General features: G+C 48.2%; 1 protein-coding gene across 4 annotated transcripts in view; it reads right to left on the bottom strand.

Moving 5' to 3' along the window:
• The window catches only part of WDR11 (WD repeat domain 11), a 228,644-nt gene that overhangs the window by 177,344 nt on the left and 37,499 nt on the right, over window positions 1-13,801 (bottom strand). For all 4 annotated transcript variants that reach the window (XM_075348649.1, XM_075348648.1, XM_075348647.1 and 1 more), the window contains exons 6-7: window positions 13,192-13,357; window positions 12,932-13,046 (exon numbers count right to left, since the gene is read on the bottom strand). In XM_075348649.1, coding sequence (XP_075204764.1) covers window positions 12,932-13,046; window positions 13,192-13,357 — 281 coding nt within the window. The remainder of the gene's footprint in view (window positions 1-12,931; window positions 13,047-13,191; window positions 13,358-13,801) is intronic.

Raw genomic sequence — 13,801 nt, forward strand, 5'->3', positions numbered from 1 at the left:
ATCATTCCTGCGACACCACACCTTGCTATGTGTGACACCGCAGGAACGACGAGCATCTCCTTACCTGCGGCCGCCCGCAATGAGGAAGGAAGGAGGTGGGCGGCATGCTCCGGCCGCTCATCTCCGCTATTGGACGGCTGCTGTGTGACGTCGCCCTAACCGCCCCTTTAGAAAGGAGGCGGATCGCCGGCCAGAGCGACGTCGCAGGGAAGGTAAGTCCGTGTGACGGGTGTTAGCGATGTTGTGCGCCACGGGCAGCGATTTGCCCGTGACGCACAACCAACGGGGGCGGATACGCTCGCTAACAATATCGGTACAGATATCGCAGCGTGTAAAGTACCATTTAAAGGGGGAAGAGGGCAATATTACTTTTTCACACAGGGTTCTGTAAGTTTGGATTTCTTTTTCACTTAATAATAAAGACCTTCTCGTATAAACATGATTTTGTGTTCTCTTGTGTTATCTTTGCCTAATTTTTAAATTTGTTTGGTGATCTGAAACATTTAAATGTGACAAACATGGAAAAGTATAAGAAATCAGGAAGGGGGCAAACACTTTTCACACCACTGTATTTACATAGAGAAATATTCTCATCATAGGAGACAAAAGTGACTGTATAGCATTTATGTTAAGTATTAATGATGACCGCATGTTCTTGCCAGTGCTCAATATTTCATTGAGTATTGGGGTGCTTGGCTGAGTATCGCAGGCAGGGCTGTAGAGTCGGAGTCATGGAGTCGGTATAAAATGCACCGACTCAGACTCCTAAAATATATAATATATTGGGGACAGGAGTTCAATGCAGAATGTGCTGAATATTTTTTCATAGGAAATTGGGAAAGTTATGAAATGTCCTATAAATGGCTGTTCTATTCCTGATCTAAGGCTACATTCACACACAGCGTTTTTGCTGCGTTTTTTGAGGATACGTTTTTCAGCTGCAAAAGCAGATCAGCTTTTTAAAAAACCGCATCACCTGAAAGGTTTTTGAGCTCATAAATAATGCTTTCAATAGCAAAAGCAGATCAGAAAAATAACGGACAACGCTTCAAACATGATAAGTACAATTAAACTGATGAATGAGAGCAATGAACAACAGCTAGAAGAAAATTCAGGATTCAGTATGTGTGAGATGGAGCCACAGTGCTGCTCATGTAACTGAGGAACAAGCAGATATTACAACAGAAGAATAGCAAAATTATACTTTAGGATTAGAGGATCTTGTTGAAGCTGCTTCAAAACACTTTCATATTCATCATATATTCATATTCATCACATGCACTGTGTTGTGCACACGCTGCAGCTGGCAATAAGAGAGAGTCTGCAAGAGGGACATGCTGGAAATCTGATTGGAAAAGTAAGGAAATTGGTTATTGCCGCCAGAACTCCTAAAATTCCATCTTGAAGAGACGTGCTGGGAAAGGGGCAATTGTAGATCAAGCCACTCGGTGGGGCAGCACTTATTTAATGATTGAGCGATTGCTTGAACTAAAACAGTTTCTTATAGATATGGCGAACCCTCAGGTAATTCTAAATGAAGGTCAATGGACACAGGTGGCTGAATTGAAGGAATTGCTTAATTACCCATTGACTGTAACTAAAAAATTACAAGCTGAGAATTTAACTCCTGGCATTTTCATAAGGGAGTGGAAGAACTTGCTATTTTGCCTGTCGCAAAGAGGAGGTTTAATCGCAGATGGCATTTCTGCTTCAATGACAGAGAGAGACACAGCTACTGGAAAATAACATTCTTCTGGCAGCTGTTTATGTGGACCCAAGTCATCATATATTGCTTGATGATCAAAAACTTACTAAAGGAATAGAAGCTCTGACTGAGGTAGCACTTAGGATGAGTGGCCTACAGGACTGCCAGGCGCAAGAGGACTTGGGTCCTGACAGTGCTACTGCTGCCATATCTTCATCCTCATCAGATGAGGAGTTTAACATTGACAAGTATTTGGATGACATGGAGCAGGCAAAGCGTTGCCGCAAGGAAACAGATTTCACTCCGTCTAATATAGCAGCAGATTGACCAGATTTTACTTGCTCTCAAAGAAATAGAAAAATTCAACCGTTCATCAAAACTGACTGTGCATGAGGTAACTCCTTTATACCCGGAAATTGTTAGAGATGTTGCCCATGTGGTTATGGCTTTGCCTCCAACCCAAGTTACTGTAGAGAGGTTGCTCTCTAGCCTTAAAATTATTAGGTCAGGCAATTCTATTTCTTAGAACAAATGCATAGACTGCACAAATGTCATCTAGTATGTTTTTGTTGAAAACTGTTTTATGCCACTTACATAGTTTATTACACAGTGTTATACACACTATAAATAAATAAAAATATATATATATATATATATATATATATTATATATATATATATATATATATATATACACACACACACACACACACACACACACACACACACACACACACACACACATATATATATACACACACAGGTATATGTAATCTATATTACATAGTGTATTGCATATTTACAATTTATTCGTTTTTTGTGTTCTAAAGTTGTATTCCAATAAATATATTTTATGTTCTAAATATCTTGATTATTGTATCAAGAATGATTAAATGTCTGATGTTCACATTGTACTACAATACATTTTTCACTTAAATATAAGCAATATATGTGGAAGTCATAGTCGTTGAGTCGGAGTCTGAGTCGCTACAAGGGAAATTGAGGAGTCGGAGTTGGAGTCGCAGATTTGGCTTACCGACTCCACAGCCCTATGAGTGCTCAGATGTTTCATTTGTGAAACATCAGACACCACACTTAAGGCCCCGTCACACTAAGCAACATCACTGCTAACGAACAACTTTTGTGACGTTGCTAGCGATGTTGCTGTGTGTGACATCCAGCAACAACCTGGCCCCTGCTGTGAGGTCGTTGGTTGTTGCTGAATGTCCTGGGCCATTTTTTAGTTGTTGCTGTCCCGCTGTGAAGCGCACATCGCTGTGTGTGACAGCGAGACAGCAACAACTAAATGTGCAGGCAGCAGGAGCCAGCTTCTGCGGAGGCTGGTAACCAATGTAAACATCGGGTAACCAAGAAGCCCTGTCCTTGGTTACCCGATATTTACCTTTGTTACCAGCCTCCTCCGCTCTCACTGTCAGTGCCGGCTCCTGCTCTGTGCACATGTAGCTGCAGGACACATCGGGTTAATTAACCCGATGTGTGCTGTAGCTAAGAGAGCAGGGAGCCAGCGCTAAGCATTGTGCGCTGCTCCCTGCTCTGTGCACATGTAGCTGCAGCACACATCGGGTAATTAACCCGATGTGTGCTGTAACTAGGAGAGCAGGGAGCCAGCGCCCAGTGTGCGCTGCTCCCTGCTCTCTGCACGTGTAGCTCCGTGCGCTGGTAACCAAGGTAAATATCGGGTTGGTTACCCGATATTTACCTTAGTTACCAAGCGCAGCATCTTCCACGCCGCGCTGGGGGCTGGTCACTGGTTGCTGGTGAGATCTGCCTTTGTGACAGCTCACCAGCAACTCGTGTAGCGACGCTCCAGCGATCCCTGCCAGGTCAGGTTGCTGGTGGGATCGCTGGGGCGTCGCAGTGTGACATCTCACCAGCAACCTCCTAGCAACTTACCAGCGATCCCTATCGTTGTTGGGATCGCTGGTAAGTTGCTTAGTGTGACTGGACCTTTATAGACTGCCTGCAAGTGGCTCTAAATGGCTCACTGGGGGTAAAAACAATGTTTGTTTGTCAATGTGTCTGTACATTGAGGGTCTGATCTGGCATAAATCCTAAGTCATATGACAAGGCTCGTTAAACGGTCACTTCTGACTTTTCGGATCGCTACTTCTACTACCTCCCTGAAGAGACAATTTAAAAAAAACAAAAACGCGTACTCTTCCCCCCAGAAATCTTCTGTTTATGGCTGGCTGCATGTGAGTGGAGATTTAGAGTACCCAATCGTTGACTTCCATTATACACGTTAATTGAGTCAAACTCGTCAGAGCGTCCAACCTGCTCGATTTGAGTAAAGCGCACTCGAGCATCGTAGTGTTCACTCATCATTAGTAAGTATGTATCCGGAGCGTACATGTAAGGGTCACCATGGCCAGGGTGATCACCTGTAACCCCAGACACTAGTGGTTCCTATGTGTATATGTGTCTTTCAGGGAACTTTCCTCATAACCAAATGTTTCAAGAGAGTAAAAGCGGGGACCCAGCAGTTTGGCATGGAAGAAACCACTTCAGTATAGCAAAATAAATAATCATTTACTGGTGAAGAAGGGAATTTTGTTTACTTACCGTAAATTCCTTTTCTTCTAGCTCCAATTGGGAGACCCAGACAGTGGGTGTATAGCTACTGCCTCTGGAGGCCGCACAAAGAACTACACTTAAAAGTGTAAGGCCCCTCCCCTTCTGGCTATACACCCTCCCGTAGGAGTACGGATTCCTCAGTTTTAGTACCAAAGCAAGAAGGAGGAAAGCCAATAACAGTTTCAAAAACAAATTCAATCCGATAACAAGATCGGAGAACTTAAGAAACAACATGAACAACATGTGCACCCGAAAAACGAAACCCTAAGAACAAATAGGGCGGGTGCTGGGTCTCCCAATTGGAGCTAGAAGAAAAGGAATTTACGGTAAGTAAACAAAATTCCCTTCTTTTTCGCTCCTAATTGGGAGACCCAGACAGTGGGACGTCCAAAAGCAGTCCCTGGGTGGGTAAAAAGATACCACATGAACGGGCTGTCAGACAGCCCTTTCCTACAGGTGGGCCACCGCCGCCTGAAGGACCTGTCTACCTAGGCTGGCATCTGCCGAAGCGTAGGTATGCACTTGATAGTGTTTGGTAAACGTGTGCAGACTCGACCAGGTAGCCGCCTGGCACACTTGCTGAGCCGTAGCCTGATGCCGCAATGCCCAGGACGCACCCACGGCTCTGGTAGAATGGGCCTTCAGTCCAGATGGAATCGGAAGCCCAGCAGAACGGTATGTGTGAAGAATTGGTTCCTTGATCCACCGCGCCAGGGTGGATTTGGAAGCTTGCGATCCCTTATGCTGACCAGCGACTAGGACAAAGAGCGCATCAGAACGGCGTAGAGACGCCGTGCGAGAAATGTAAATCCTGAGTGCTCTCACCAGGTCCAACAGATGTAAACCCTTTTCGAATTGGTGAACTGGATGCGGACACAAAGATGGCAAAGTGATATCCTGATTAAGATGAAAGGAAGAAACCACCTTGGGAGAAAACTCTGGAATTGGACGCAGTACTACCTTGTCTTGGTGAAACACCCGGAAGGGAGATTTGCAAGATAACGCCGCTAGCTCGGACACTCTTCGAAGAGACGTGACCGCCACAAGAAAAACTACTTTTTGTGAAAGCCGAGAAAGGGAAACCTCTTTCAAAGGCTCGAAAGGCGGCTTCTGGAGAGCAATGAGAACCTTGTTCAGATCCCAGGGTTCCAATGGCCGTCTGTAAGGAGGAACGATATGAGAAACTCCTTGGAGAAACGTGCGTACTTTAGAAAGCCGTGCCAAGCGCTTCTGAAAGAATACGGATAGCGCGGAGACTTGACCCTTAAGAGAGCTAAGCGACAAACCTTTTTCCAAACCAGACTGCAGGAAGGAAAGAAAAATTGGCAATGCAAATGGCCAGGGAGAAAACCCTTGAGCCAAGCACCAAGCTAAGAATATCTTCCACGTCCTGTGATAGATCTTAGCTGAGGATGGTTTTCTAGCCTGTCTCATTGTGGCAACAACTTCATGAGATAAACCTGAGGCCGCTAGGATCCAGGACTCAATGGCCACACAGTCAGGTTCAGGGCCGCAGAATTCAGATGGAAAAACGGCCCTTGAGACAGCAAATCTGGACGGTCTGGTAGTGCCCACGGTTGGCCTACCGTGAGATGCCACAGATCCGGGTACCACGACCTTCTTGGCCAGTCTGGAGCGACGAGAATGGCTCGATGGCAGTCGGACCTGATTTTCCGGAGAACTCTGGGTAACAATGCTAGAGGTGGGAACACATAGGGGAGTCGGAATTGCGACCAATCCTGAACCAAGGCGTCTGCCGCCAGCGCTCGGTGATCGTGAGACCGTGCCATGAAAACTGGGACCTTGTTGTTGTGCCGTGACGCCATCAGATCGACGTCCGGCGTCCCCCAGCGGCAACAGATCTGCTGAAACACGTCTGGGTGAAGGGACCATTCTCCTGCGTCCATGCCCTGGCGACTGAGAAAGTCTGCTTCCCAGTTTTCCACGCCTGGGATGTGAACTGCGGATATGGTGGACGCTCTGCTTTCCACCCACGTCAAAATCCGCCGGACTTCCTGAAAGGCTTGGTGACTGCGTGTTCCCCCTTGGTGGTTGATGTACGCCACCGCCGTGGAATTGTCCGACTGAATCCGAATCTGCTTGCCTTCCAGCCATTGTTGGAAGGCTCGCAGAGCAAGATAGATTGCTCTGATTTCCAGAACATTGATCTGCAGAGTGGACTCTTCCTGAGTCCACGTCCCCTGAGCCCTGTGGTGGAGAAACACCGCTCCCCACCCTGATAGGCTCGCATCCGTCGTGACCACTGCCCAGGACGGGGGAAGGAACGACTTTCCCTGTGACAATGAGGTGGGGAGAAGCCACCAACGCAGAGAGTCCTTGGCAGTCTGAGAGAGGGAGACAGTCCTGTCGAGGGACGTCGATTTCCCATCCCATTGGCGTAGAATGTCCCATTGTAGAGGGCGCAGATGAAACTGCGCGAACGGGACCGCCTCCATTGCTGCTACCATCTTCCCTAGGAAATGCATGAGGCGCCTCAGTGAGTGCGACTGGCTCTGAAGGAGAGATTGTACTCCTGTCCGTAGCGAACACTGCTTGTCCAGTGGAAGCTTCACTATCGCTGAGAGAGTATGAAACTCCATGCCAAGATAAGTCAGAGATTGGGTCGGGGTGAGATGAGACTTTGGAAAGTTGATAATCCACCCGAAACTCTGGAGAGTGTCTAGTGCCACCTTCAGACTGTGTTGGCATGCCTCTTGAGAGGGTGCCTTTATAAGCAGGTCGTCTAGATACGGGATGACCGAGTGACCCTGCGAGTGCAGAACAGCTACTACTGCTGCCATGACTTTGGTGAAGACCCGGGGGGCTGTTGCCAGACCGAAAGGTAACGCTACGAACTGCAGGTGTTCGTCGTGTATGACGAAGCGTAGGAAACGCTGATGCTCTGGCGCAATCGGCACGTGGAGATACGCATCTTTGATATCTATTGATGCTAGAAAATCTCCTTGAGACATTGAGGCTATGACGGAGCGTAGGGATTCCATCCGGAACCTCCTGACTTTTACGTGTCTGTTGAGCAACTTTAGATCCAGGACGGGTCGATACGATCCGTCCTTTTTTGGGACCACAAACAGATTGGAGTAAAAACCGTGACCTTGTTCCTGCAGAGGGACGGAGGTCACCACTCCTTCCGCCTTTAGAGCGGCCACCGCCTGCAACAGAGCATCGGCTCGGTCTGGTGGTGGAGAAGTTCTGAAGAAACGAGTTGGCGGACGAGAACTGAACTCTATCCTGTACCCGTGAGACAGAATATCCCTCACCCAACGGTCTTTGACGCGTGACAGCCAAATGTCGCCAAAGTGGGAAAGCCTCCCACCGACCGAGGGTGTGGGAATCGGAGACTGCAAGTCAGGAGGACGCCGTTTTGGCAACGGTTCCTCCGGCTGTCCTTTTTGGGCGTGACTGAGACCTCCAAGAATCTGAGCGTCTCTGGTCTTTTTGAGTCTTTTTTGACGAGGCGAATTGGGACCTGCCCGGTCCTCGAAAGGACCGATAACCAGACTGACCCTTCCTCTGTTGGGGTTTGTTTTGTCTGTGTTGCGGTAAGGATGAGTCCTTACCCTTGGAGTGTTTGATGATTTCATCCAAACGCTCTCCAAACAATCGGTCACGAGAAAAAGGCAAATTGGTTAAGCACTTCTTGGAATGAGAATCTGCTTTCCAATGTCTCAACCACAGGGCCCTACGCAAAACAACGGAGTTGGCTGACGCCACTGCCGTGCGGCTTGTAGCGTCAAGAACAGCATTAATTGCGTACGACGCGAATGCCGCCATTTGCGAGGTCAATGGTGCTACCTGCGGGGCAAATGCACGTGTGACTGAGTCGACTTGCACAAGCCCGGCTGAGATAGCTTGGAGTGCCCATACGGCAGCAAAAGATGGCGCTAACGACGCTCCAATCGCTTCATAGATGGATTTCAGCCAGAGCTCCATCTGCCTGTCAGTGGCATCTTTAAGTGCCGCTCCATCTTCAACTGCAACCAAAGATCTAGCTGCAAGCCTGGAAATTGGAGGATCCACTTTTGGACACTGGGTCCAACCCTTGACCACCTCAGGGGGAAAAGGATAGCGTGTATCTTTAAGCCGTTTAGAAAAACGCCTTTCCGGATAAGCGTGGGGTTTCTGGATTGCGTCTCTAAAGTCAGCGTGGTCCAGAAAAGTGCTTAATGTACGCTTAGGATATCTGAAATGGATTCTCTCGTGCTGCGAAGCTGACTCCTCTACAAGAGGAGCTGGTGGGGAAATATTTAACATCTTATTGATGGACGCTACAAGATCATTAACTATGGCGTCACCATCTGGTGTATCTAGATTGAGAGCGGTCCCAGGATCAGAATCTTGATCAGTTACGTCCGCCTCATCACCCATAGATTCATCTCGCTGGGATCCTGACCATTGAGATGAATGTGAAGGTCCCTCATAGCGAGCCCGCTTAGGCTGCCCGGGGCCATCGTCCGAGTCAGAGTCTTCACCCTGAGGTGTATGTGCCCGTCCCGGAGCTTGGAGGTAATTCAGCTGAGGGGGACCAGGGGGCAATGATTGCACAGTGTCCGTGGCCTGAAGTACAGGCCTAGCTCGCAATGTGTCAAGAATTTGTGACATAGTGAGAGACATTCTGTCAGCAAAAGCTGCAAACTCAGTTCCTGTCACCTGGACAGCATTCACAGGTGGTACACCCTGGGTCACGTCCAGCAGAGGTCCCGACTGTGCAAGCGCCGCAGGGGCCGAGCACTGCACACAATGGGGGTCAGTGGAGCCTGCCGGTAGAAAAGTCCCACATGCGGTGCAGGAAGCATATAATGTCTGTGCCTTGGCACCCTTGCGTTTTATGGACGACATGCTGTTGGCTCTCTGCAATGTGAGAGAGTCTATAGCCAAAAGGGCGACCAGCGCTATGCAGTACAAAGTATTTGCAGGAACAAAATACTAATAATACTACTGGCACAAGAGGGGTGAGCCCTGAGGGCTGCTTACCGCCCGCTGAATAGCGGGTAAGAGGCGCAGAATTCCTTGTCTGGGTCTCCCCGGCTCCCCTCTGCAGCTCAGCGTGTCAGCAGGAATGGCTGCCGGCGTCTGTGGAGAGGGGCGGTCCGTGGGAGTTCCTAAACAAAAGTGCGGGAAACAGTGTCCCCTCTGTGCCTACTGTGAGGGCTGGAGTATGTAAAAACGACTCCAGCCCTCAGCGCTGATGCACTGACCAGCGTCCCGCCCCTCTCCTGACTGGCAGGTCTGGGGGCGGGAACGAACGGAAGCAGGCCGCAAAAGCCGGGGACTCGAGTTATCAGCGCGGCCGCCGTAAAAGCGCGGCCCGCGCTGAAGTCCCCGGCGCACCACAAGTGCCAGCCGCGCCGCAGTCCCAGCGGCCGGCGCGACCGTGTCCCAATAGTGTGCCTGCTTCAGCGAAGCTGAATGAGGCCATGGCACAAGCGCCGCAGCGCTGATGTCCCCCGGCGCACTACAACACCCAGCATGCTGCGGTGTGAGCGCCAAATGCACGGGGACACAGAGTACCTTGAGGAAGCAGGGCCATGTCCCTGATGTACTCCGCTCCATCCAGCATCTTCTCCAGGGGCTGTAGATGGAGCACGGTCTCAGTGCCTGGAGACCAGTAAATCCCACTTCACCCAGAGCCCTGTAAAAAGGGATGGGGAAGGAATCAGCATGTGGGCTCCTGCCGCCGTACCCGCAATGGGTACCTCAACCTTACAAACACCTCCGACATACAGTGGGGTGAGAAGGGAGCATGCTGGGAGCCCTGTATGGGCCCTCTTTTCTTCCATCCGACATAGTCAGCAGCTGCTGCTGACTAAAAACAATGGAGCTATGCGTGCGTGTCTGACCTCCTTCGCACAAAGCTAAAACTGAGGAATCCGTACTCCTACGGGAGGGTGTATAGCCAGAAGGGGAGGGGCCTTACACTTTTAAGTGTAGTTCTTTGTGCGGCCTCCAGAGGCAGTAGCTATACACCCACTGTCTGGGTCTCCCAATTAGGAGCGAAAAAGAAATCTACATACAAAATATAGCAGGCACAAAGCTTCCTCTTTACATCTTCTGCATTACACAGAGATAGACTCATTGTGGTCACATGTGGAGGCAAATATTGTCTAAGAAATATTCAATGATACATCAAACTCGAACAGGGCTGCTTCATTTCCTTCTGCTTGCTTTCCTTCCCACCATTGTTCACTTTGGTGCAGTACCCATGCCCGGCCTGGCAAACAAAGTATCTCTTCACCAAAAGTTCCAGGTCAAGCCTACACAAGGCCTCTGTGCCGTTCTCCTGTGCCAACTCAGGGTCCCCACTAATCCCAGGCTATATCTTTGGACCTCTGGCTCCCCACTAACCCCAGGCAATACCTTGAGGCCCTGTGCACACTGGAAAACGGAATTTTCTTAAGAAAATTCCACAGGGTCTGAAAGATTACCGCACCCGCGGTAAAAAAAAAAAAACGCGGCAAACCGCACCTGAAAACCGCATGTGGTTTGCCACGGTTTTACCGCGGAATTGTTTGCGGTTTTGCCGCTTGCGGTTTGGTACATGTGTTTTAATGCATTCAATGCAATAAAGCACATTGAAAAAAGAAAAAAAAAAGTCCCTGTCAGCACACGCTACATTTCTCCCAAGTGGTAATGTGTTGTTCACATTATTGGCCATGGGAAATGACCTGCGGTTACCTCTCTGCTGTCTCGTTGCGAGGCTGCATTCAATGTGTGTCAGTCGCGGCTGGATGCAAGCATCGCAGGACGTGGATTACGCCGGAGCTGTGTGATGGGAGGGGTTAATAAAGGGGTAAAAGAGGAGGCTTTTTTGTGTTTTATTTAAAATAAAGGATTTTTCGGTGTGTGTGTTTATTCACTTTACTTACTTACGGGTTGATCATGTCAGCTGTCACATAGACGCTGCCATGATCAAGCCTGGACTTGGTGGCCGGCGATCCGCCGCCATTAACTCCTTATATTATCCTGACTGCCACCGCATCACAGCAACAGGAAGAGCCGGGGACACTCATAACTCACATAATGGATGCGACAGTCCCGGGGCAGCGGCGGGCTGATATTCGCGGCTGCGGGAGGAGGCGGACATTAACCCTGTCCCTCGCCCTCCCCAGCCTGAGAATACCGGGCCGCTTTGCGTTTACCTCGGCTGGAAGGTAAAAATACGGCGGAGCCCACGTGTTTTTTTTTCTATTTGTCCCTTTGATTTGTATGTGTATTCTATATGTCTGTGTCTGTCTGTGAGTGTGATGTGTGTGTGTTCTATGTCTGTAATGTGTGTGTTTACTCTCTGCTCCGCTTCCTCTTCCTGTCATAATGACATCACTTCCCTGCAAACCGCAGGCAGCGATGAACATTACCGCAGGTAAACCGCGAAATACCGCAGGGAATAACGCAGGAAAACGCAATGAACCGCACAGAATTTGCTGCCTGCGTTATTCCCTCGTTATTTCACGATTACATTACAGTCAATGGAGTGAAATCCCGCAGCGATGTGCGGAAAAGAAGTGACATGCAACTGTTTTTGCTGCGGGAATCCCGCAGCAAAACATGCAGCTGTCAAAATCCGCATAGTGCGCACAGCATTTTTTTTTGCCACAGGATTTGCTGGTGATTCACTGCAGAGATGTTATGAACATAACATGCAGCGAAACATGCAGCAAAACCGCAGGAAATCCGCAGCTAAAACCGGCAAGTGCGCACAGGGCCTTAGACCTCTGGCTCCCCACTAACCCCAGGGTGTAACCCATAAAAAATGCATTAAAGAAAATCTGTCAGCAATGCCACCCCATCTGAGAGCAGCATGATGTAGAGATAGAGACCCTGATTCCAGAGATGTGTCACTTACTGAGCTATTTTCTGTAAATTTGATAAAATCAATGTTTTCTCTGCTGCAGATCTAGCAGTTATACAGAGCTCATGAATGTGCTGGACTACCTGGAAGCAGGACAAGTAGTCATCTAATGATAATATTCTGCCAACTAAACAGTTATTTTATCACAACTACACTAAGCAGCCCAGTAAGTGACACACCGCTGGAATTAGGATCTCGGCCCCTACTTTATGCTGCTCTCAGGTTAGGTGTCAAAAACTAGGTGACAAATTTCATTAAACAGATCACATAACTACAATAGCACCATCTTCAGGGGGTGTCTCATCTCCATCTCCTTTACATCTACACCAAATAGAGGCGAAATAAAACCATGACCAGGCCTTGCCTTTTTAGGTCTATATACCCTTAGCCATTCCAGTCTTCATGTCAGGATCAGGAAGGAACTGACAGCTACAATCATCTACTGGTCATCTTCAATGGGGCTTCCTTCTCAGTAACTTGGCCACCAAGACGTTGCTTCCCTCTCACTGATTCAAGCATGATTGATCGCCTATTACAAAGGCAGCTGATATACAATTAATCCGCACACCAGTGCCGGAGATACAGCGCTGGAATCGGGGAAGGCAAGTGCAGTTTGTTTTTCACAACACACTTCTGATCAGATACAACCCCTGACAAGCAATTCTCAATGAGATAAAGTAATGTAAAATAACTAACATCATAAATGGTAACCACAAAATGAGTAAACAGAAATGACTCTAGTATGTCATGGGCCACTCCTCTTACCTCCTTCTTCATTTGGCGCCCCCGAGTTCCCACAGCCTTGCCTACCAACACGCAATGTAATACACCCATTCTCATGTAGGCAGAATAGCAGATCTCTCTGAAAGCAGGGGGTCACCTGGACATGGAAGGACAATGTTGAGTATCAGTCAAATAGAAGACATAGAAAATAAAGCAGAAAGACCATAACAATTATTGGTAATATATTTTTTTAAAAGAGAAGAAGAAATAGAAAAAAATACAAAAAAAATACAAACACAAACCTGCAAAAAAGGCACTCCTGTCCTCTCAATCGCCACAACTCCCACCGTCTGGTTAACCTCCAGGTCCAAGATGAGGATTTCCCTGGGATACAGCAGGAGCATGTGGTTGCGTTTCGAAGGCAAATAGGACAATTGCAAACACTCGTTCAGGGTTACAGCCTCGGCACTAAAGCGGAAAGGAGAAATCGTCATCCACATGCCGCAATCACAGCGATGACCAAAGCAAGGCGGCAACAGGCGACTTGTCATCACCATTTAGTTTAGAAGGGCTATCCCACAAATTAATTTAGAATTCAGCTCCTGCAAGCATATACATATCATGAATACGCAGCCTATTAAAAATAAATATGTGCATAGTCAATATATATGCTATATACTCTATATGGACACCTACACATTACACCTACAGTTGCTTTTATGACCTCCCATTCTAAATCCATAGGCAATGATATGGTTAGTCCCCACATGAGCAGCCATTCTTCTTTGAAGCATCCCTACAAGATTTTGGAGGTCTGGGTCTCAACCCCAACTGCTCTCATTCATCCGGATGGGGTTGAGATCAGGTCTCTGTGCAGCTGGTCACCAATCTCCTCCAACCATGCCTTTATAG

Source organism: Anomaloglossus baeobatrachus, chromosome 5, assembly GCF_048569485.1.
Source record: "Anomaloglossus baeobatrachus isolate aAnoBae1 chromosome 5, aAnoBae1.hap1, whole genome shotgun sequence".
In the NCBI taxonomy this organism is placed as follows: Eukaryota; Metazoa; Chordata; class Amphibia; order Anura; family Aromobatidae; genus Anomaloglossus; species Anomaloglossus baeobatrachus.